Below are 21764 nucleotides of genomic sequence, written 5' to 3' on the forward strand. Positions count from 1 at the left end.
ATGGGAGCCAAAACCTCCCCGTGGGGATGAATGAACGCAAGTCTTGGAAGGTTCATTAACTAATTAACATTTGTGAATGCTCATATAACCTCCAGAATGAAATAATCCTGCAGGGCCTGAGGACACGAAGTATTTGGGGTTGCAACTCGACAGGTGGTTAAGGACCATTGTATTCTCTTTAATATTCTAAGCACATACTGTGAATTAAGTCTCAGTCTCTCTGTGTCTGCCTGTCTGTCTGTGTCTCTCATATACAAGCACAAAGGCAACTCCAGGTTTCTGTGAGACACTGTATCAAGTGGACGATTGAAATACACCATATACCAACGAATGGCATTGGATTGCATTATGTTGTAGCTGTTTGTTACTAAATGCAAAATCTAGATTTACAAAACAGATCAATAGGTAATGAATCTGCGAGGGGCAGGGCGAATGACTAGGCCCTTTACAATAAGAGTTACCATAGTTTTCCTACAAAGATCAAGTTTCCTTGGAGCATTTAAAGTGCGAGCCATTTACATTGTGCAAGTGTTAAAGGAACACACCCACACTTGTGCGGGTCCCACACCCCACGCCTCCACCCTTCCGGATGAGTTTACTCACCAGCCGGCTGTGCTCAGACACTGAGATGCTGCTGGGATGCACCTCGAGGCTCATGCACTGGCTGATGCTGGCAGCAAATCGATTAGGTTCCCAGGCCCGCTGACACTTGTCCCTGCGGGAGCACCTGCCACAAACACAGATCCACAAGCGGTCAGGCCTCTGAGACCCATCTGTTGGAGGCTCCAGGGTCCCCTGAAGGTAAGTGAGAAGGCTTTGCTGCTCTGAGGCCTGTGTCCGTCTTCTCATGACAACATTCACTTATCCCAGAGGGCCTGGTGACTCCCAGATGGTCTCTATTGCAGTTAAAGTCAGACTAAGAGAAGTGGGATCGACCGCCAACACAAGAGATGCGGTTTAGACATAAAGAATAGCTCTAGAGGGACGGCACCTTTACGGGAAACTCAGTGAGTGAGGGAGGGAAGGTTGGGGACGTGAGAAGTAGCAGGCAAGAGGCTAAAAATGTGAATTCTGGAGCCATGATGCCTGGGCTCTAACCCCAGATCTACAGCCTACTAGCTGTGGCCCCTTGGACAAGTTCCTTAATCTCTCCACGCCTCAGTTCCCTCAACTGTAGAATGCCGAGGCCAATGATAATACACTACCTCATAGGCTTGCTGTAAGCATTAAATAAGCTAGTGTTTAGAAAATGGCCTGTTCTTAGCCCTTCTAAGAACAATGTTGATGATTCTGAATATTATTATTCTCCTCCAGGGATATTTAAAAACCTGGACAGGGTCTTAGCTGTGTGGGACAGCATGCACGTGATCTTGTGGCTGGATTCATAGCTCTTTGAAGGCAGGGACCATGTTTTATGCATTGAGCTATTCTACCTGTCCATGGTATATTTTCAATAAATGTTTGTGGTGGGAAAGAGAGAGACAGACAGGGAGTCGCAGGCAGGGTTGCCCCTGGCAGAAGGCATGTGTGGCCGCTTCTCCTCACATCTTCATCTCTGGTTCTTGGCTTCTCTGCCTACAGCAGCAGGTGGGCACTGTGACGCCTGCACACAGGGGCGTCTGGTGGCCACTTAAGTCACATGGGAACACGCTCCAGGGCTGGTGCTTCTCCAACCAAAGAGCCACTGGGGACACTCCAAGATTCCACAACCAGGCTGAGATTCCCAACCGAGCTCCCCCCAAAGTCCCTCCCCCCTCTTCCTTTCCAGGCACATAATGGATCTAAATATGAATGCTGTCAAAGAAAAGAATTATTGAGGTTTAAGTGAATCCTTAAGATAGCTCTAAAGTGAGCTCTTGACTGGAGCCTTTATCTCATTGACTCACTGAAATGGCTCTTTTTTTATCATACTATTTATGGCAACAGCCCTAACAGAGATAAATAGCCTCTAAGACAATAACGCACTTGCAAGAGCAAGGCATACAGAAGACACAGGAAGGTTTCAAATCTCCCCCGGACCCAGAGGCTCCTGAGCAATTTCTCTCAGGCCTCTGCCTCCATTAAAATCCAGTGTGTGGGCCTGGCAGCTGGGGTCGTCCATCCACTCATTCCTGTTACCCAGGCAGGCGGATGGCGACAGGTGGGAGGACACTGCCGGAGGGGCTGGTGAAGATGAGAGGGACCAGAAGAAGAGAAACCTCTGGGTATAACCGGGAGGAAACTTGCTCCCCATGTGCTCTTGGCAAACAGAGCTGCTGGAAGGAGAGGTGTGCCCTGGCAGGTGATGACAGGGAAGGAGCTCAGACGGCAGAGGAAATCTGAGACTATCTTCATGTGGTCCAGTCATTCTAGGAGCCCCAGCTGACCTGGCCCAGGAGGATGACGGGGTGGTCTGGGGCCTCCGGGAAACTTGGACATTGAGGCTAGATTGGCAGGGAGAGCAGGGAGTGGGTAGTATGGCCGGATCTACCCACCGCCGCACAGTGAGAGGGCAGGTAGCCCAAGACAAGGCCTGAAGCTGGGAGCGGCTGTCAGATTCTGTGGAGAAAGAAATCCCCTTGAGGTGAGAGAGCCTTCTGGCTGTCAGGCCAGCCTCACTGAAGGGAACCCAACTGCAGCCACCTTTGCCATTCTGGGGGCATAGTGGGAGCAGCGGCAGTTTCTTTACCACTGGTCTGACCTAAATGGAGACTCACTGTCCGGGTTCTGGTGAGAGCATTTCTGGCAAGACTTTTGGAGGAGGCCCTTACCTCCAAATCTAAGCAGGGAACTCAGTATCTGTGGGCTCCAATCCAGTCCGGATTTTGCATCTGTGAGGTGCCTGCTTCCCTCCCTCCCTCCATAGCCCTCCCAACACCTGCTGCAGAGGCTGGAAGCCAAGAGCTATTGTGCAGGACCCTGAACTCTGGCCCTCCGCCTCCGCCTCCACCCTAAACTCTGCACATTTTATGGGGATGCTTTGGTGGCTGGCACGGAGCCAAGGAGTTTCCAACTCCACTGGGGAACAGAATTCCTGGCCAGCTCCTGCCTTTGGAGTTTTCACCCTCTTCTCTCCCTCTGGGGCACTTCGAATCAGGAAGTTTAAGTGCGATTTTGCATTTCTATTGAGCTGGTATTCAATGGCAGGGGATGTATCTGAAGAGGGATGTGAGGCCAGTTGGAGTGAGATGCAGACTTCTTGGAATCCGGAATTAATGAGGCCAGAAGGGTCCTCCCAAGGCTTCTGTGTCCATAACAATTATTTTGACTTGTGTAGCTTATCCTGAGCTTCCTTATTGCCAAAGCATTTATTATTTCATTTAATCCTCACAGCTCACCTGCGAGGTAGGCATTACCCCTATTTAGCGATGGGGAAATGGAGGCCCACAGTTGTCAGTGGACCATCCTGGGTCACACAGCAGCTAACTGGAGTCCAAGCTTCCCAACTCTAGTGCAAACTCCAGGAAGGAGGCACCTCGTTCAGGCTACACTGAGGAGGTTCTTGGGAAACCTAGAGATTCTACAACTTCCCTTGTGAGCTCTTCCAACACCACTACCCTTCCCTGTAGAAAAGGTACAGGCTTCAGAGCTGGCCGGGGGGGAGGGGGTGGGGGATCAGATTTTGGAGGTGAAATGAAAAACAGAGAGGCAGAGGCCCTGCACTTAGAAAGAGGGCCCACCATGGCCTCTTTTCCTCTTCCTGTTCTCAGCGCTCCAGCCACGATGAGAATTACTGCTCAGAAGAGGGAAATTCCTCTCTCCCTATGAACTGATGTCACATCCCTCATCAACACTCCCAGGAAAGTACCTGGCTTTCTGCATTCCAGGCTTTTTTCCAGAATGTGCCAAACTTACATGTTGTGCAGGGCACACCAGCCACAGTGAGGGTCCCCCGAGCTCAGGCATTCCCCACAAGTCGTGTACTGTTCACAGGATTCCACGGGGACCCTGGTGATCTGGCCAAGAGGGAAAAGAGAGCAGGTTAGATTGGGGAGTGACGCCTCGCAGAGGTGTGTTCAGACTCAACTACACCTAACCACACTTGCACTGTCACCACCCCTAAGAGGTGACAGTGGGGGGGGGGGCAGCCTCAGTGCTCTCATCTGTTTGCCCCGCACGAGTCAGGTACAGCTAACAGGCCCCAGGCTTCTTGCCTTTGCTGGAGGTGGAAGCAAATCCTCCAGTTTCTCTTTGCCTGCACTAAAGTCCTCCAGAGAGCTGGGCCTGCTCCTGGCAAAGGCTGAAAATGGTTAACTCTGTTGAAAGGCTATTGAGTGCCACCAACTCGTCTCTGAAGAGCTTTCAGCTGGGCTTGGGCTGAGACATCCTGCCTGCACAGAAAACATTTAAAAAGGGAGAGAAGGAGAAACTTTTCCTATCAAATAATATTCATCTAATGGCATGGTCTTTTTACATCCAACCAAACATACCACCTGGATCCAATTATCCCATTCTCTGATGCCTGCATTCAGTTTCTCTAGTAAATCTCCCATCCTTTGAAAAGTCTGGCTAAATGGGAACAGAGATGAGCTGCCTGTCTTGCTGGGGAAAGTGGGAATGTACAGAAGAAGCCCCTGCCCCCCAGAGGATGTGGCCTCCTCCTGGCTTCCAGGTGGGGCCCTGCGGGGACACGGGCCGGGCCTGTTTGGTCATTACTCACCCTTACCTGCTTAGCGGGTGTGACATTAAGGCCAGGCAAAGGGTCAGAAGATTGAAGTCTTGCATTTGGTATGTCCTAGGTATCTGTTGCTGGCTGGGGCTGGAGGCTGCTGGGCTGGGAATGGAATCTCATTTGTTAGGGCAGAGAGGTCCCCCACCTACTGGATGTGCGAACCCAAGTGGAAACACAGCCTGGGGTCCAGCGGCACAGTGGTCTGCCTCTAGCAGGGGGACAAGGGATCTGATGGAGATGCCTTCACAGCGTGCTCCTGAGAGGCTCGGGATGGAGGCTAACACTGCTCACCCGGCAACTGTTTATCAGATGTCACTATGAGAGGCTCCGGTGCTGTGTGATAGAGAAACAGCAGCGAACAGGACACAGATCCTGCCCCCCGGAAGAGCACGCAGCCCAGTAGGAGTTGATAATTACAAACCGAGACCTGCTCTACGCTGTGCTCAACATCCATTGCAGGCAATAGGCATGTGCCCTGGGGGCCTTGGCAGCTTAAAGGAGGGCGGTCCAGCACAACCTGTCTGGAGGAAGGGACCAGCTGAGTAAGGGTGAACCAGGGTAACAGTGGGCCCAATGCAGATGCCTGGAAGGGCATTCCTAGCTGAGAGCTTATCACGAACAAAAGTAATCATGGGGCTTCCCTGGTGGCGCAGTGGTTGAGAGTCCGCCTGCCGATGCAGGGGACACGCGTTTGTGCCCCGGTCCAGGAAGATCCCACATGCCGCGGAGCAGCTGGGCCCGTGAGCCATGGACACTGATCCTGCCCGTCCGGAGCCTGTGCTCCACAATGGGAGAGGCCACAACAGTGAGAGGCCCGCGTACCGCCAAAAAAAAAAAAAAAAATGTAATCATGGCTAAGTTCAGCCTAACTCAAGTGTGGAGTGTATACTGGATGGGCGGGCTGAGAGATGAGGCTGGTGGCATGGAACCAGGGGCCAGACAACGAAAGGTCTTGGGTACCAGCCCCAGGAACTTTCCTTCTCTCTGTTGGGTGCCCCCCACACCCGCTCATTCTCCCCACATCATAAACACTTAACATTCTGAATTACAAAGCTTTTCTCTGAGTGACGTGATCAACTTTAAGCATCCCTAACTTCCCTTTAATAATAAAAATACAAAATGCAGAAAGCATAAATATAAAATCTTGCAATTCAGTGAAAAAATTGATATTCTAAATGGAAGTTGGGGGAGTAGCTGATTTGAAATAGTTCATGTGGAATAGGTCCGAGGGTTGAATTGACTCTATGTCCAATATGACCTGACAGGGTGATGTCATAGCTAAAGGGGCTAATTCGATCATGGGCTGCATTAATGGACATGGTGTCAGGATGGAGATGACCTGAGTTCCCAGCTCAGGTCTTTGCAACCTGCTCTAAGAGGAGGGTTGCTCAACCAGAGAAACTTTCCAGAGGGTGGTCACGATGGGGTGGGACCCAGGTGTGGCATCTGAGGTACAGCTGATAGACCTGTATGTTTATTTAGGTCAAAGAAGTTGAATGTCAAGGTGGCCGTGGAAGCTATCTGCCACTGTTTGAAGGGGGGCAGTGTGGCTGCAATAAGACTCATGGGTGAAAAGTTCCAGGAAAGCTCAACAGAAGAAAGTCAAGGTTGTCCACCAGTGCAACAGACCTGGCTTCCAGCAGGGACTCCCTTCCGTGGGACGTGTAAGCAGAGTCAAGGTGACATGTGTCCGGGAGGCTGTGGAAGGAATTTCTGCCCCCAGAGGAAGGCTGCCCTAGTCCTTCTAACTCTGACATATAGGATTCTATTTCCCACAGTTTGCCTAACTCCTTCCTGAGACTGTTCATTTCTGTCCTGAATGACTTGGACAGTTCAAAGATCCAGCCACGCCACTAGCCACTGATAGCACCCCACTTTAAGGAGCAACCATTGACCCCTGACTCACGTCCTGTGATTCCTACCAGAAGCACCTTTCCGGCAGGTGCCTGCCAGACGCTCTCCCAGCATGCCTCTCCCGGGCCTGGGACTCTCGGCCCTTCAGGATATCTGTGACCCTAGCCACCTGGGGGGCTTCCGCCAGCCCCCTCCAACCCGCCCTCGGAGGGCTGAGAGCCGCAGCCCAGTGCCCGGCCTCCCTTTCCTGGGTTTCGGGCTCCGTGTGAGTGATGTCTGCATCTGGCTGGAAATTAAAACAACTGTCTGCATTGCATTCGGCCCGTCTGTCAAAACACAGCCCAGCTCTCAGCAGCTGGGGAAGGGGGCCCTGAATGGGAGCAGTGTCTCCAGCAACAAAGCCCACTTTCACGCCAAGTGCCGCAGAGATAGTGAGAAGCCTGTTCTTCTCCAAACGTGAAACCAACAGCACAACTATTTTTCCTGTTTCCTGGGCCCTCCTGGTGGGAATTTTTTTTTAAATACACTGAGTTGAAGAGCAAAGTGAAACAGGAAACTTATAAGGGGGGCGGTTCCTAAAATTTGAATTATTCTCTTCTCAAAGACCTCATAGCCATATGCAAACCAGAGGAAAGAAATGTCACAGGGACTGGAGGGAGGTCCTCAAAGTCAGGTGTTTCCATGGGTGCTCTGTCTTTCCTATAATCATGTGTTTCTGCATTCATTTATCAACCCGTATCCATAGATCATGTCCTACAGAAACACCAGTGCTGGGCACTTTAGGGGAATAAAATCAACAGCAACATTAAAACACAGCTATCACCTTCAAGTTGCAAACAGACTAGCAATAAAAACAAGAAAAGTGATGTGTGTTCTAAGAGAGGTATTAAAAGAGGGCTGAGGCAATTCAGAGCAAAGAAAATACTACTTCTACGTCTACGCCGTCCAATGTATGGGCCCGTGTGGTCCCCAGCATCTCGAATGGGGTTAGTTCGAATTCTAGTCCTTAGAGATGTGCTCTAAGGACACCGGATGTTGATGGTTGAGCACGGAAAACAAGAATGTAAAATAGCACAGTAATAACTTTTTATTGACACATGTTGAAAAGATAAAAATTTAGTAAATATTGAGTTAAATAAGATCTACTATTAATTTCCACTGTCTCTTCTTACTCTTTAAAATATGGCTGCTGGAAAAGTTAAAATTACATGCGTAGCTGTGTGGACGGCACTTTGTCATCATGGGAGAGCACTGCTCTAGATAGGAGTCCCAAGAAGGCTTTGTAAGGCATGTGGCCTGGGTCTGGGTCTTCAAGGGTGAATAATATTTATACAGATGAAAAGCGTCCCAGGTGGAAAGAACCACATGAGCAAACACAGGAAAGCAGAGTTTCTTCAGAAAACGTTGCATGAGGGTGAAGAGTGATGGGTATAAATCTGGAAAGGTAGTTTTGGGTTAACTTGGGAAGGACGGAGAAGGCCACAGAGCTGGAATACATGACGTCTGTAAGCTCTCCAGCCTGTCACTCCTTGGCCAAAAGAATGTCCTCCATGAAGAGGTGGCCCGAGTTTTCAAACCAACATCCTTGGCATTACCTGTGAGCTTAAGGGGCATAAAAATCCAGAGTCCACTGGGTTAGAACCTCTGGGATGGGGCGGGGCCTGAGAAATGGTTCCAACAAGCTCTCCAGGTGATTTTTTTTTTCTTTTTAAAGAAAATGTTGGGGGTAGGAGTTTATTAGTTAATTTATTAGTTAATTTTTGCTGTATTGGGTCTTTGTTTCTGTGCGAGGGCTTTTTCTAGTTGTGGCAAGCGGGGGCCACTCTTCATCGCGGTGCGCGGGCCTCTCACTATCGCGGCCTCTCTTGCTGCGGAGCATAGGCTCCAGACGTGCACAGGCTCAGTAGTTGTGGCTCATGGGCCCAGTTGCTCCGTGGCATGTGGGATCCTCCCAGACCAGGGCTCGAACCCATGTCCCCTGAATTAGCAGGCAGATTCTCAACCACTGCGCCACCAGGGAAGCCCCTCTCCAGGTGATTCTTATGAGAACCACTGGTAAATGTGACTTCATGTCTTGGGAAATCTTTTTAAGTGTCAGGCCCTGGGGCCATAAAGAAATAGAATCAAACTCCGCCTAGGGACTACGAAAGGAACTAGTGGAAGGAATTAGACTGACTCAGGAGGAGGAGAGATGGAGGTTAGCCTGGGGACTGCTTTATAGCCAGGGAGAAATTGGTTCTAATATCTCTGAGTCTATGGAGGCCCTGAAAGACCAGGTTCAAACTTCTGGGGTCAGGGGCCACTTCACTCTGCACCAGGCGAAGGCGGGCACTTGCTCTAGGACCTGGTGGGTGGGGGAGGATGGGGAGGGGATGGGCATTGTCCCGGGAAGCTGGAGAAGGCAAGGGAGCTTCTCCTGGAGAGTGTCTACCGTGTCAGGCGGCTTTGTCAGGGCTGACTCAGAGTTTAATGGGACACTCAGTGACACTTTAATTAGTGTTTGTTTATTATGATTGCGATTTAATTATGCCTGAGGCTCCCCACCCCCTCTGGTCCGAGTGCTGGGATCTGAGGGTGGCTGCGTCGGCAGAGGAACGTGGTGGTGAGGCGCCTCCGATGGAGGATGCCCTTCTCCCACCTGCCTCCACCGCCTTCTCCCCAGGACCAGGGGACCGCTCCACACTGGATTCCCCCCGCACGCTTGGCATTCTTCTCCTCTTGATCTTATGTCTTGTAATTACACCTCTAATGAATATAACTGTCCGATTAAGTCATTTACTGAAGAAACACTCTTCATGAAAGGTGACTCGTACTGTGTTCTTGTCTCCTCTGACCCCAAGGCCCCTCATCTCCAGTGCCTCCCTTGGCCTCAGTCTGTGGGGTTGACGTACGTGGGAAAGGGCTCAGCAGGAGTGCAGAGTTCGGAGTGGTTCTCTCCCCCACCCAACTCCCTCCCCTTTAAGCACACTGGTCAGCCCACAGGGTGCAGCGCCCTGCACAGCAAGGGATGTGATATCAGATTATCATTGGCTGTGGGGACGAATCACCAAGGGAACTGCTGGAACCATCCTCCTTCCTGAAGATGTTGAGGGACAGGGCACACCCATAGGGCTTGGACTACCCAGGGTGAGGCCCAGAAGGCCTCTGTGGCCCTGGTAGTTACTATCAGCCTGGAGGGTCACTACCATCAGGTGCAAACCCATCACTCTTCAGAGAAGAGTCCCCCGGTGGTGGACCGAGGGAGGAGCCCTTTGGTGCGTAAACCTGGGGAAAGAGAATCAAGGTTGTATCTCTGCCACCCTGTGTGGACTCTTAGAAGGAGCCACCTTGGTTCTGAGAATCTGGGGGCAACTATCGGAGAAGCAGCTGAGTTGAAAGCAGAACAACACAGAGGATTCTGACCATGGGCTGTACCTGGGTGTCATGCGGTCCTTCAGTATTTACAGAGCATTTATGTTGTGTTAAGCTCTCCATTAGGCATCGGGTGACATTCTCTGTCCCCCTGGGGCCCATGGTTTGGCTGAGGACAAAGGAAACAGGATCATCTTAATACAGGAGAATAGATGCCGCAATAGAGGTATAATCAAGGGACAGTCGTGGCTCAAAGGCCAGAGCTTGGAGGTTCTCCTCAGGGAGCTTTGGCATGGGCACTCTGTTCTAGAAGCTGAAGGATTCCTTTGCAGTCATGCACGAGAGAGAGGGAGAGAGGGAAGGAATAACGGAAAGCTGTTCCCCAGGCTGGCAGGGCCCCTTGGGGACAAAGCATTTAATCCCCTGCTTCTCTGGAATCTGCTCTCCCCTGCCAGATGGTACACCTGTCCCCACATGTGTCCCCTGCCTCCTGACACAAGGAAAGAAACAGTGGCCTTCTCAGTGGCTGAGAGCCAGGTGGCAGGGGGTGGGAAGTGACGCAGCCTGGGTGGAAGCATGCAGTTGGCCTGAGCTACAGCCTCCTGGTCCCCAGGGCCCGGAGCATAGTGCATGGCAGCTGAAACGCAACTGGCTCCCCACACCTCTCTCCTTTCTTTTGTATCTTCTCTTGGTGGTCCCTCCCTGCCAGCCCAGCCTCTCTCCCCTTGGAGTTTGTAGGGTCTTACACCCAGTTTCTCCTCTTTTTCCCAAACCAGATCTGTTTTCAAGAAGCAATCTGATGCTCATTTGCATTCACAGCTGAGGGCAGACTGACGGGAAGCCCCACCAGGGCTGGTGTGCGGGATGAGCTCCGCGGCACAATCACAACAGATGCCGATGCCCAGAGAGGGTTTTAGCACTTTCTGAGTGCTTTCACACCCCTTATCTCATTTGATCTGCACAGCTCCCTGGGGAGGAAGGGAGGTTAGGGACCCATTTGTTCCACCAGGAAATAGAGGCACCCAAAGGGCTGGCTTAACCCTGGGCTCTGTCTCACAGTGAGTGGAGGTGGCCAGCTGCAGCGCGTCCTCCGTGGCCCGTGGTGGTGACATGTCATAAAGGATCTTTCTGAGGAAAGGAGGGACAGGGGGTTCAGGGGTTAGTTCCAGGAGATGGAGCTGGAGCCAGAGCAGGATTCAGGAGGCGGGAAGCAACCAGAGGGCAGGCGAGGCTTTGGTTTCTCTGACTCCACTGCTCCTAGGAGCTGGCCAGCGCCCAGCAGTTGTTACCTGTTCCCATGGGTGGTGGGAGGAGTCTCTCTCTCTTTTTTTTAATTTTGCGGTACACGGGCCTCTCACTGTTGTGGCCTCTCCCGTTGCGGAGCACAGGCTCCGGACGCGCAGGGTCAGCGGCCACGGCTCACGGGCCCAGACGCTCCGCGGCATGTGGGATCTTCCCGGACCGGGGCACGAACCCGTGTCCCCTGCATCGGCAGGCGGACTCTCAACCACTGCGCCACCAAGGAAGCCCTGGGAGGAGTCTCTCTTCACCACTTACCCCAAGTCTTGTCAGCCCTGTGGCGAACAGGTACAACCAGCACTGGGAGGTTTGAGAGCTTAGGGTTCTGCCTTCCCTGTACACCCGCTGGGGCCAGGGTTCACAGTCCTCCCAGGGAGAGGAACGTGGGCAGATGGTCAGGGAGGCCAGGCCAAGGCCCCAGCCCTGGTCAGTTTCTCTCAGGCACCCAAGCCAAAGTGGACCCTTCAGGAACAGGCCAGGCTCCCCTGGCCCTAGACGTGCCTCACACTATGGCCCCTTTGAGTCAGCAAGACTCCACAGAATAATACCTGCCTCCTGCCTCCTATCCTTTACAGGCAAAGAGCTGACTGTCAACTGGATGCCTGAAACAGCATCTTAATCTAATTCTCCCCCGCCGGGTGTGCTTGGGGGCAGAAGTGAGATCGCCTCCTTGGATCTGCTCCCCAGGGATAGGGGGAGAAGCGAGGGGGACTGAGGCCTCCTGCCTGGCACCACCTTCCTCTGAGCCGGGAAGTTGACTGAGCTTGTCCAAGGGAATGAAGCAGCAGGAACCGTTTATCCTGCACCTACTGCACGCCAGGCACTTTCCCTGTGTCACATCACCTAATCCTTACATCAGCCTTGCAGGCGAGGGATTAGGCCCACCTCACTTATTAGAAAACTGAGTCTTGGGTTAAACAAACTGCCCAAGTTGCATGCCTTGTAGGTGGTGGAAGCAGAACTGGAGTCCAGGTTCATCCGACTCCCAGGTTGAGGTGGAGCGGTAGAGGCACAGGCAGCGGTAAGGAAAGGCCCCTCTCCTGGGGCTGCCCCCAAGGGTGGGCTGTCAGGGTCCCCTGGCTTTCTCCTGGACGTCAGGGCCCAGCGCTGTAATTACGCTTCCTTCCTGACCACTGCCTGCCTCTTTCTCCCTTTTCTCTGGTTGCTGACAGCGATTCAGCTGGTGCATCTGGAGCCAGACAACACAAGGGGTGATGTGAGTGAGTGAGGGAGAAGATGGGTTGGTGGGGGTGAGGATGCCCTGCTGGATTTTTTTGAAACCTGCCAGGACCATAACAGTAATGGACATGACTCTGAATGGGTTCCACAGTCTCCATCCTGAGCCTGCTCGGAATGTCAGGGCCCTCAGTCGGCACAGAGCGGGGGCAGTGGAGGTGGCAGGGGCCTCCTGTCCTGGTCTTGCTAGCTGTTCGCTGCGAGGCCCTGGGCAAGCTGCTTAACCTCTTCAAGCCTCCCTTCTTTATTTTTAAAATGGAGATAGCAATTCCCGTCTCACCTGTCCTGCCTGTTCATCAGGGACCAGGGCACCTCTGAGCTCCTATTTTCATCTTCAGTTCTCCCTATGAATCAACTTCCCAGTAATTAATGCGAAGGACTCAGTATTGTTTGTTCCCAGGGTTAGGTCCAGTTCTTTAAAAATCAATAGTCATGTGTGAGATCACCTTAAATCTTCATAAAGTAAACACCAACCCAGCCCCGCTGCCCCTCCTGGGGGCTGTGAAAGTCACATGATCAATATCATTAAGAAGAAGGAGACACCAACACCCCCCCCCCACCCCCAGAAAACCAGCTGGAGGTTCTGGAGCCTGTGATTGCAACCAAAGCAACATGCAACCTTCTGACCAAAAGCTGACCCTGGGGCCTTCTCCTAAGAACCTCTATCTGGAGACCCTAGGGCAGAGTGACTGTTCAAAGAGAAAATCTATTTTTAATGACTTGGGGGAGAAGAGTGGAGTGGCTGAGTAATTTGGAGTAATTAAAGCTATCTATCACTCTGAGTGGGAGCCAAAATTGGTTGAACTTTTCAATGATATTTTTTCCTTCTCATTCATAAAACCCAGCAGAAGGTCACGCAGGAGTCAAAGGGGAAAGGATGATGGGGAAAGAAATTTCTGGCCCCAAAGAGTGGAATTCATCCTACTGATGAGCACTTGGGTAATGATGGCTCCTCCTGTACCCTTTTGGTAGAGGCCATGTTTACTTTGTCCTCGTTAAGAAGCTGGACTTTGGGCTTCCCTGGTGGCGTAGTGGTTGAGAGTCCGCCTGCCGATGCAGGGGACACGGGTTCATGCCCCGGTCCGGGAAGATCCCACATGCCGCGGAGCGGCTGGGCCCGTGAGCCATGGCCGCTGAGCCTGCACGTCCGGAGCCTGTGCTCCGCAACGGGAGAGGCCACAACAGTGAGAGGCCCGCGTACCGCAGAAAAAAAAAAAAAAAAAAAAAGAAGCTGGACTTTGAAGGAGACAGTCCTCAGTTTCAAATCCAGCTGCTATAATTATCGACTGTATGACATTTATAAATGGTCCTTATTGTCCTTCTTGCACCTCAGTTTCCTCCTCTGTGAAATGCTGACAATAATGGTATTAACTTCACCAGGTTGTTTTGAGGTTTAAGTGACATCTGTACACAAAGAGCCTTGCATGCAGTTGGTGCTTAATAGTGGTAGTTATCATGCTCAATCTCTCTGTGCAGACCCACTGAAGGCGGCAGTGTTTGCACAGGAAGCTGCAGAGGGCCCTCACCCAGACTCTGCACTCCTGTGTAGGCTGACCTTGAGTAAGCTACCTCACCTCTTTGGGCTGAGACTGCTGATCTATCTATCATATGGGGAGAATCAGGTCTACACAGCCACTCAAACTGTTGTGTTTATTCACGACATAATCCCTACTGGAGGCTGAAGAACACTGAAATTCAGGATCCTTGGCTGGAAAAAGTCAAATTGAGCTTAGTCTCCTAAGGAAGAAGGTGGAACTTGGGCAAGGAAGAAGTACAAAGAGGGAAGAAAGCAAATGGGCAAAGCAGATATCCCAAATACCATACCATACTTTCTCAGACAGGACTCCTGGGCCAGAAAGGGCCCTCTCTAGTGCTGTTTTTTGGAAGGTTCTACAAAGAAGCAGAGAGGCTGATACTATGTTGTCTCCATGACAACCATGGATTTATTCAGTTAGGGAAAGCAGGTGGGGTAGGAAATAGGGGACGAGAGGATTTGGGAAATACAGGGTCTCTGAAATAGCTAAATCAGATCTCTCACCTGGAAACCAGATGCCTGGGTTTAGCCAGGGCCCACAAAGCTCCCTACAGGGCCAACATCAACTTGTCTGCCCCAGAGGGGAAAAGTGATTATGGCAAAGGGATGGAGTAACGAAGCAGGGATGCCCCTTCACCTGTCCATTCCCATTCGTTCATTCACACTTCTATTCCTCCAGACTTTTCCAGTGGGGCCCCTGGATGCAGAGAGCCCAAGGGTAGCCTTACCACATGGAGCTTGATTTATCTGAGAGCTGGCATCTGCCTAATACGTCCTGGTTTCTGGGCCCCACCCCTTCAAATTCTGGCTCCCCTGCCTTCCAGTCACCAGGAGAGCCAGACAAGAGGGTGTGGCCCTCCGGTTAATCCCAAATCCTCTTTGAAGCATGTACGGCTCTAAAGCATGTAAGCTCTAAAAGGTGATGTTTGGGGAGGGAATCACCAGGGCCCGAGAAGAGGCTGGTCGGAGATCTGGGGTAAGAACACCTTTGCTGTTGCCTCGGTAGGGGATGGGGCTACCTTCAGTGTTGTTTGAGAAGAGGACTCAGGGAGTCGTCTAGGAGGGAAAGTGGGGCCTTCAGGACACCACTGCTCCTCAAGGGGGCCCTAACGAGTTCTCTTTAGCAGAGTTCCTGGCATCGTCTCCACACCAGGCTCCAGTTCCTGCCTCCCAGTGCCCAGCTGCACGTCCGCCTCTGATGTTGCCACTCAGGGTTATTGATGGGAGCTGGTAAGGCCTTGGGGACTCCTTGTGTGCTGATTTTCCATCCTTGATACCTTCTGTGGAATTCTGGGGTATTGAAGGGACCCCAGGTTGAAGTTCCCAAGTCATCTTGATGTAGGGAGAGCAAAATCCTACCAGATGGTGAAAGCTGGAATGGGATCTGGTCAAAAGCTCAAGTGCCCTGGCCCCTCTTCAGTCTACCCCTGTCAACAGCTGTGCACGTAAGAAAGCTCTACCCACAGGCGCTGGATCTGAGACGGGCCTCCCCCTCTCTGCCTAAGCTATCGTACAATTCTGAGTAGACAGGAAGCCATTGGACCCTCGTGCTATGAATATTGGTCTCCAGTGGACCCATGGCGTGCATCTTCTCCATCATTTCTCAACTTGCCTTTCTAACCATCTGAGATGAGGCCATCTTGTCCTCCCTGACACATCAAATCTGAAAATACTATCTCTGGTTTTTCTTAGTATGCTAAGTGACTAGCTCCCCAGGGAAGGACAGAGCAGTTTCTTGTCACTCACAGCTTCCTGGGACATGTTAATAGGTGGGTAGACGAGTGTGCATATGTGTGTAAGAGACAGAGAGAGAGGTGGAGGATATGAGTGTAAGTTAAATCTCTGCCTAAGGAAAATAGTCTCCTACCCTTATATTAAAATTTTTAAATTTCCTTTCTGTATAGAGCTCACTTATTCATTCATGCCATTCGTTCATTTAACCTTGGCAAGGTGGTATGAGGCAGGGAGGGTCCCATGCTTTGCTGAATCCCGGGCCTTGGTGCTGCTTTGGGAACTGGTAGAGACTGGCCAATTGAATAAAGACCATTCCACCGAGGCAGCGATGACTAGAGAGCCACAGTGCTCTGCCCCCTGGGGACTAGCCAGTACAGGTTGATTGGCATGGCCTCAGGCATCTACATTCATGTAGACTTGCTTTATAACTGGGTGGACCTGCATGTGGTGGAAATACACTTGGTACTTATAATTTGTTCATTTGTCTATTCATTCATTTACTCATACATTAGTCCATCCGGCTACGGATCCGTCCTTCATTCGTCTACTCACTTATTCAACACACCAGGTATCAAGTCCTGTGCTGTGGTATAGCAAATCTGAGTTAGTCATGGCCCTCCAGTGCCCTCCAGAAGCATCCCCTCTGGTGGGGAAGCTAGAAAGTGAAAGATGTCACAGAAGAGTTTCAACGGGGAATGATCACTTCGGGCTGAAGGCACCAGGAAGGTGTCATCTTGTGTAGCAGGCCTTGAAAACTTGGCGATATTTTGAGAGGCAGGAATGGAGGAAGGGCATTCTGTGAGGAGAGAAAAGCATGAACGGAGAACGAACATGAGAAGGTACAAGAAGAAGCCCAGGAATGGGCATGTATCAGGGCGAGATGGCTGGTCAGAAAAGTGATTCGGGGGTAAGTCACAGAGGGCCAGGGTGGTGGAAACAGAAGAGAAAGGAGGAAGAGGAGAAGTTTTGCATTTCTTCTCTCATGATGTGTCCTAGGTCTGTCCCTGCCATGGCATGCCTGCTGCCTCCCTCCACTGGCCCCAGCTGCAGGCCCCCATCCTCACAGCAGGCTGGTGGCTGATGGCCCATTGGTCTCCTTCTTCTTCTCTCCACACTACATGTGTTCTGCACACCCTCATTTTTTCTTTTCTTCAAAAAGGTGTAGTCGTTGAGGGCATGGGCCCTAGAATCAAGCTGTCTAGGTCCAAATCCCAGCCCCTTTGCTTATTAGCTGCGTGACCTTTGGCACGTTACTTAGCTCTGAGCCCCATTTGTTGATTTGCAAAATGGTGATAATTATAGCGCATACTTCTATAAGACCTGCTATCTGCAGAAGAGGAAGAAACGGAGGCACAGAGAGTCTTAGTGAATTTGTTGATAGTCATATAGCCAGTAAGTTGTAGAGCTGGGATTCAAACCTAGGCAGGCTGGCTGCAGAACTCCTCACTAAATTGCCTCTTAGGCGTAATGGGTGGCCTGGGTTAGAAAACACTTAGCCCAGTGCCTGAGATATAGCTGTCAGTTATTATTAATACATTAGGGACTGGCTATGTATTCTGTGTAGGCATGAAGTTCCAAGATGAACAGACATGGCCCTGATCCTGAAGTACTCATAGTATTGTCAGGAAGACAGATGGACCCCCAGATCATAACAAAACAGCACTATGACCGAGATGTGGTAAAATTACAAGAGCAAAGAAGAAGGGCAAATCAAGGAAGGCTTCCCAGAGGCAGTGTTTTGTAATGATGGCCTCAGCTAAAAAACAATCAAAAACTAATGCCTTCCCCTACAAAAAACAAAATTCAAAAACAACACGAAAAAAATGCTTCTTGGATGAAGTTTATAATCCAAATACCCCAGCCCACTGTTTCAGTCTTTTAACCTCTACTCCCCACCCAGGCTGAGCTTCCCACTCTGGACTCTTCTGTCAGCATGAATCCCACCCCTAGCAGGCTGGCCTCCTCTCCTGCTCAGCGTGGTCCTGCCTCCTTAACTTTCTTTGCTCATGCATTCCTGCTATCAGAATGTCCTTCCCTCCCCTACACGTGCAAATGACTGCCCCACACAGCCTTCTTCCATCAGCCTCTGTGACCCCTCTCTCTGAATTTAGACTCTGACCTCCTGCCCAACTGGCAAGACGCAAACATACTGTTTAAGCTCTTCTGAGGTCTCTCTCTTTTTAGGTTATTCACAGGGCTCTGCTTTTTATTTCTTCATGTGGGATATCCCTGTATGTTCCAACTCCAGTTTCCTACATAAAATATGTCTATAAATACCTGCTGAGAAGCTAATCACACTTACTCAGTGATGCAGGTTTTATTTTAAGCTCCTTAAGTAAATGTACTAAGAACTATGCAAAGACTCTCTAGGTGTGGCTGAGACTGCTGGCATTCTGCTGGGATCCATTAGGTGATGTGAAGGCTTTTTGTGGTTTGTTTAAATAGACGACGTTTCTAACCCAGCAGAGGTGCATGGTGTCACGGAAAGGACACGGCTGCTACTGTCAGAAGAACTTGGCTCAGCCACACTAGGTACTCAGCTGTGCTGGGTAAGCCATTTAACCTCTCTGAGCCTCACTTTCCACATCTGTAAATATTAGCGGATGTCAAAATTAAAGCATCCACCAAGGCACCGAGATATAATGAATGCAGCTTGCTAAAGTACGGTGGCCGACTGTCATGCAAGATTTCAGAGTAGATTCTTAAGATCCAAGTTCATGATTCTTCTACCCTTTATTCTATATCCCCTGACCCAGATCAATGCAATGAAAGGGTCGAAGGAATGACGAAAGGATTTTGTGAGATGTCTGGAGGAGGACCTTGGGATGCTGTGACCTAGCCACCCTTCAGTAGGACCACTTAGAAAGCTTGATGCATCCTCTGGACTGTAGGGGTCAGAGTGGACGGGAAAAGCCAGGAGGCAGGAAATCCAGAGGGTAAGGTGGCGAGCTCTTAGGAGGCAGAGTGAAGGCAGGACCGCGGGAGGTCACTGAGTTCCCCGGTGATGGTGGCAGGCCGAGGATGTGCAAGGGCTGCCTTGCATCACATCTAGATGTGGACACCTCAGGAAGGAGAGCTGGCCTGGCAGTATTTTACTACTTGTCCAAGAGGACCCCTGGAGGTGGGGCTAAGTCACTAGTGTGAGCATCTTCACGTGAAGGGAACTGCTGGCTAATGGAGGCAGAGGGGAGAGTGGCAGGATAAGAGGAAGTACTGCCTGCCTGATGGGAGCAGAAGCCAAAGCAGCTTGGCAGAGAGGTGTCCACAGGCCCAGGGAGGACTCAGCCCCGAAAAGGTCAGAAACGCCAGCCTGCTCGGAGAGCATGAGGTTGTCTTGAGACAATTCCAGTTCAAGAGAGAAGGACCTCCCTGACCCTTCCCCTCCTCCTCTTCTAAAGGGGTAACAACAGCTCGAGTGCGGGAAGGTAAGTGACAGAAAGGGAAGAAACTCGCCTCCCCACCTCTCATCCCCGCAAGTGGGGAGTGTGCGCCGGCCCAGGCTGGGGGTCGGGGAGAGAAATATCTGGGCATCAATCAAGGCCAGAGTTTTTCTTCTGGTCTGGAACTGGGCATTATGCTTCTGAATGGAGACTGTGCTTGAGACGTGAAGGACTTTTTATTATCCAAGAGTGAGCTGATGAGCTATGCAGCCTGCCCCAGACATAAGTAAAGCGATGGTGGGAGACAGAATAAAGCTGCGATTTGATTCTATCTCGGCATACTGATTGGGTGTGAGAATGCTAACAATTGCCGTTCCTAACTCATTCGTCGTCACGAGGATCATGTGAAGTGAGAGCCACAGACGTGCATTGTTCAGGATCAAGTTTATCGCACAAACGCTGGGGAATTATTGGTGTTATTTCCGGGGATAGACGGATAACTTATGATTTTTTTTTAAAGAAAACTCTGCAGCTCAACTCTCAGATGACTCAGCAGACCATTCTTTCTGAAATTCTGGTGTCCTTGAACAGGGTGAACTGGTGTGAGGTCTCTTTTTTTTCTCTGCCTGCCTCTTTTTTTTTTTTTTTGAATTTTATTTATTTTTTTGAGGTCTCTTTTTTAACTCAAGTGGCTCAAGGGTCAGAAGAATTTGTGGACAGCCACAATGGGAAGGGTCTCAACCCGTTTGCCTCTGCCCTCCTGGAGATGCAAGTGCGATCGTTAAATAAGGCATCCGAAGCTGGTCTAAGGAAGACAGGGATGTGGTGAGGAACCGGCTCTTGGTTAGAAGCCCTTTGGGTGCTCCGGCCTCCCTGCCCCTGGTGCCCAGCCCTGTCTGAGCCATCAGTGCAGACTGGAGCTTTGCAGCCGCCCCTTGCCTGAAGGGTGGTGGCAGGGACTGTTCAAATCTTTACCTTCCTCACTTCTTTCTGTTCGTGGCCTCCTTCAGTGGCGGCCTCTAATGTAACCCATGTCACAGAGCCTCTGGAGATACAAAGGAGTGGAGGGGTACGTAGGGAGATGGAACAGAGACAAAAGATTCTTTTCCTTTTTAAAAAAAAAACAAAAAACAGGTGCTTAAGAAATTAATTACAGCGAGTAATCACTGAGTTGTCTGAGTCTCTATTTTATTTGGTGCATGCAGGGTCTGGTGGAAAAAGGGAATTTTAAATAATTTTGGAGTTATAACTGATGTAATTAGGTGCTCAGTGAACACTTAGCATCGAGCTGTGCTTATTAAAATTACTGTTTTAATCAGAACATTGGAGGAGGATCATTAATAATACAATGGCTTGATTCCCTGGAACTCTAATTAGACCTGGACTTTTAACCACCTGAGCGTAATCTGGCTCCGTCTGGATACGCACCACGGGTGATGCATTATCGTTTCAGGGCATGCGGGGATGGAGCATCAATACTGCTATTTAGTGACTTCCTGAATGCTTTATTTTGGAGTGTGAGGGTGGGCTGAGGGAGTACCAATGCTGAAAGGTGGAGATGGAAGTGGAGGGGGTCAGCCAGGGACCCGGGGTTGGAGGTCTTGAGGAAAAAAAGGCAACTTTTCCCACTGCTGCAGGCTAGACACGCCTCACACATTTTTCTGCAGAGGCACAACCAAACCATGCCATAGACCCAGCTAAAGGCCATTTCCTGGGATGCTCTGCCTCCATGTGGGCCTGTCCCTCATCCAAACCAAACATGCATCTGAAGGGGTACAGCTTTAGTCCTTGCCAAGCCACTGCCCATCAGAAACCTAATCGATGATTCACTAAGTGATAATTAAAGGTTAATCTGGTGAAGGGCTGGGGCCACTTCTTCATTTTCCTGTCCAGTACTTTGGGTCACCCTAGACAGAAACCAGGAGATAAGGCTGAGTTTTTCCAGAACTTTCTAATCCTTAGGAACCTTTTGCAGGTAACTAGGGCCAGAGCGGGAGGGAGGCTGAGTAGATGGTTTCTGTCCCCTGAGATGCCCGGCTGAGCTGGTGTTTTGGGAGACGGGTCGATGCCCTGACTCATGGCTCTGAACACAGAACTTTGGTTTCTCTGCTCCTTCAGCTGGTGGCTCAGTGTGTCAACAACACTAACTTGGCCCCCAGTGGGACCGAGTCCTTGGATAGATGTCACAGGGGTGGCCGAAAGCAAATGGAATGCAAGTATGCTCCCCACCCTCCTAAAGCTTGGTAACTAGTTGGAAGGACGTAACAAAGATGTGAAAAAAAGATTTAGGACTCTAAAAGGTAGATGCTGAGAAGTGGAAATTAAGCCGGAGTCAGATGAGGGCATGTGGAGCTAAGTGGTGACCGGAGTGTGGTGGGATTACTCAGAGGGGTCAAGGTCTTCTGAAGAGGGCTGTGGGGGCCAGGTTCATCTGCCGAGAAGTGGGAAAGGAAGGCAGCACTCCCTGTGTCCCTCAATAAGCACTCCTCCGGCTGCTACTGGGGGCCTTGAGACAACAGGACTGAACTCTCTGAGGCTCCCTGGCCACCTCTAGCCAATAAGAGTCCTTTTGTGCAATTTGGGAAAGGTGCCCCCTCTAGGTGCATGGCTTGGTAAGATGAGTGAAAACCTGGCTTCAGCCTCACTTGGCCCTCAGCCAGATGCCTTTGTACAGTACACAACCTGAACCATCATATCTGGCGGCCCTGATGCCCAAACTCTCTAG

General features: G+C 50.8%; 1 protein-coding gene and 1 long non-coding RNA gene across 6 annotated transcripts in view; one reads left to right on the forward strand and one right to left on the reverse strand.

Annotated features, from left to right (window-relative positions):
- PLXNA2 (plexin A2) overlaps nucleotides 1-21764 on the reverse strand; it is a 217226-nt gene that overhangs the window by 75732 nt on the left and 119730 nt on the right. For all 5 annotated transcript variants that reach the window (XM_022593506.3, XM_089909135.1, XM_089909141.1 and 2 more), the window contains 2 exons: nucleotides 3835-3935; nucleotides 604-727 (listed from right to left, as the gene is read on the reverse strand). In XM_022593506.3, the coding sequence (XP_022449214.1) occupies nucleotides 604-727; nucleotides 3835-3935 (225 nt within the window). The remainder of the gene's footprint in view (nucleotides 1-603; nucleotides 728-3834; nucleotides 3936-21764) is intronic.
- LOC149750487 (uncharacterized) lies at nucleotides 79-18233 on the forward strand. The gene is made up of 2 exons (XR_016392729.1): nucleotides 79-801; nucleotides 6134-18233. It is a non-coding gene; the product is annotated as an uncharacterized LOC149750487 (long non-coding RNA).

This window comes from Delphinapterus leucas, chromosome 1, assembly GCF_059928025.1.
Source record: "Delphinapterus leucas isolate spDelLeu-1000000601 "Yukka" chromosome 1, BTC_Dleu_Yukka2, whole genome shotgun sequence".
Lineage (NCBI taxonomy): Eukaryota > Metazoa > Chordata > Mammalia > Artiodactyla > Monodontidae > Delphinapterus > Delphinapterus leucas.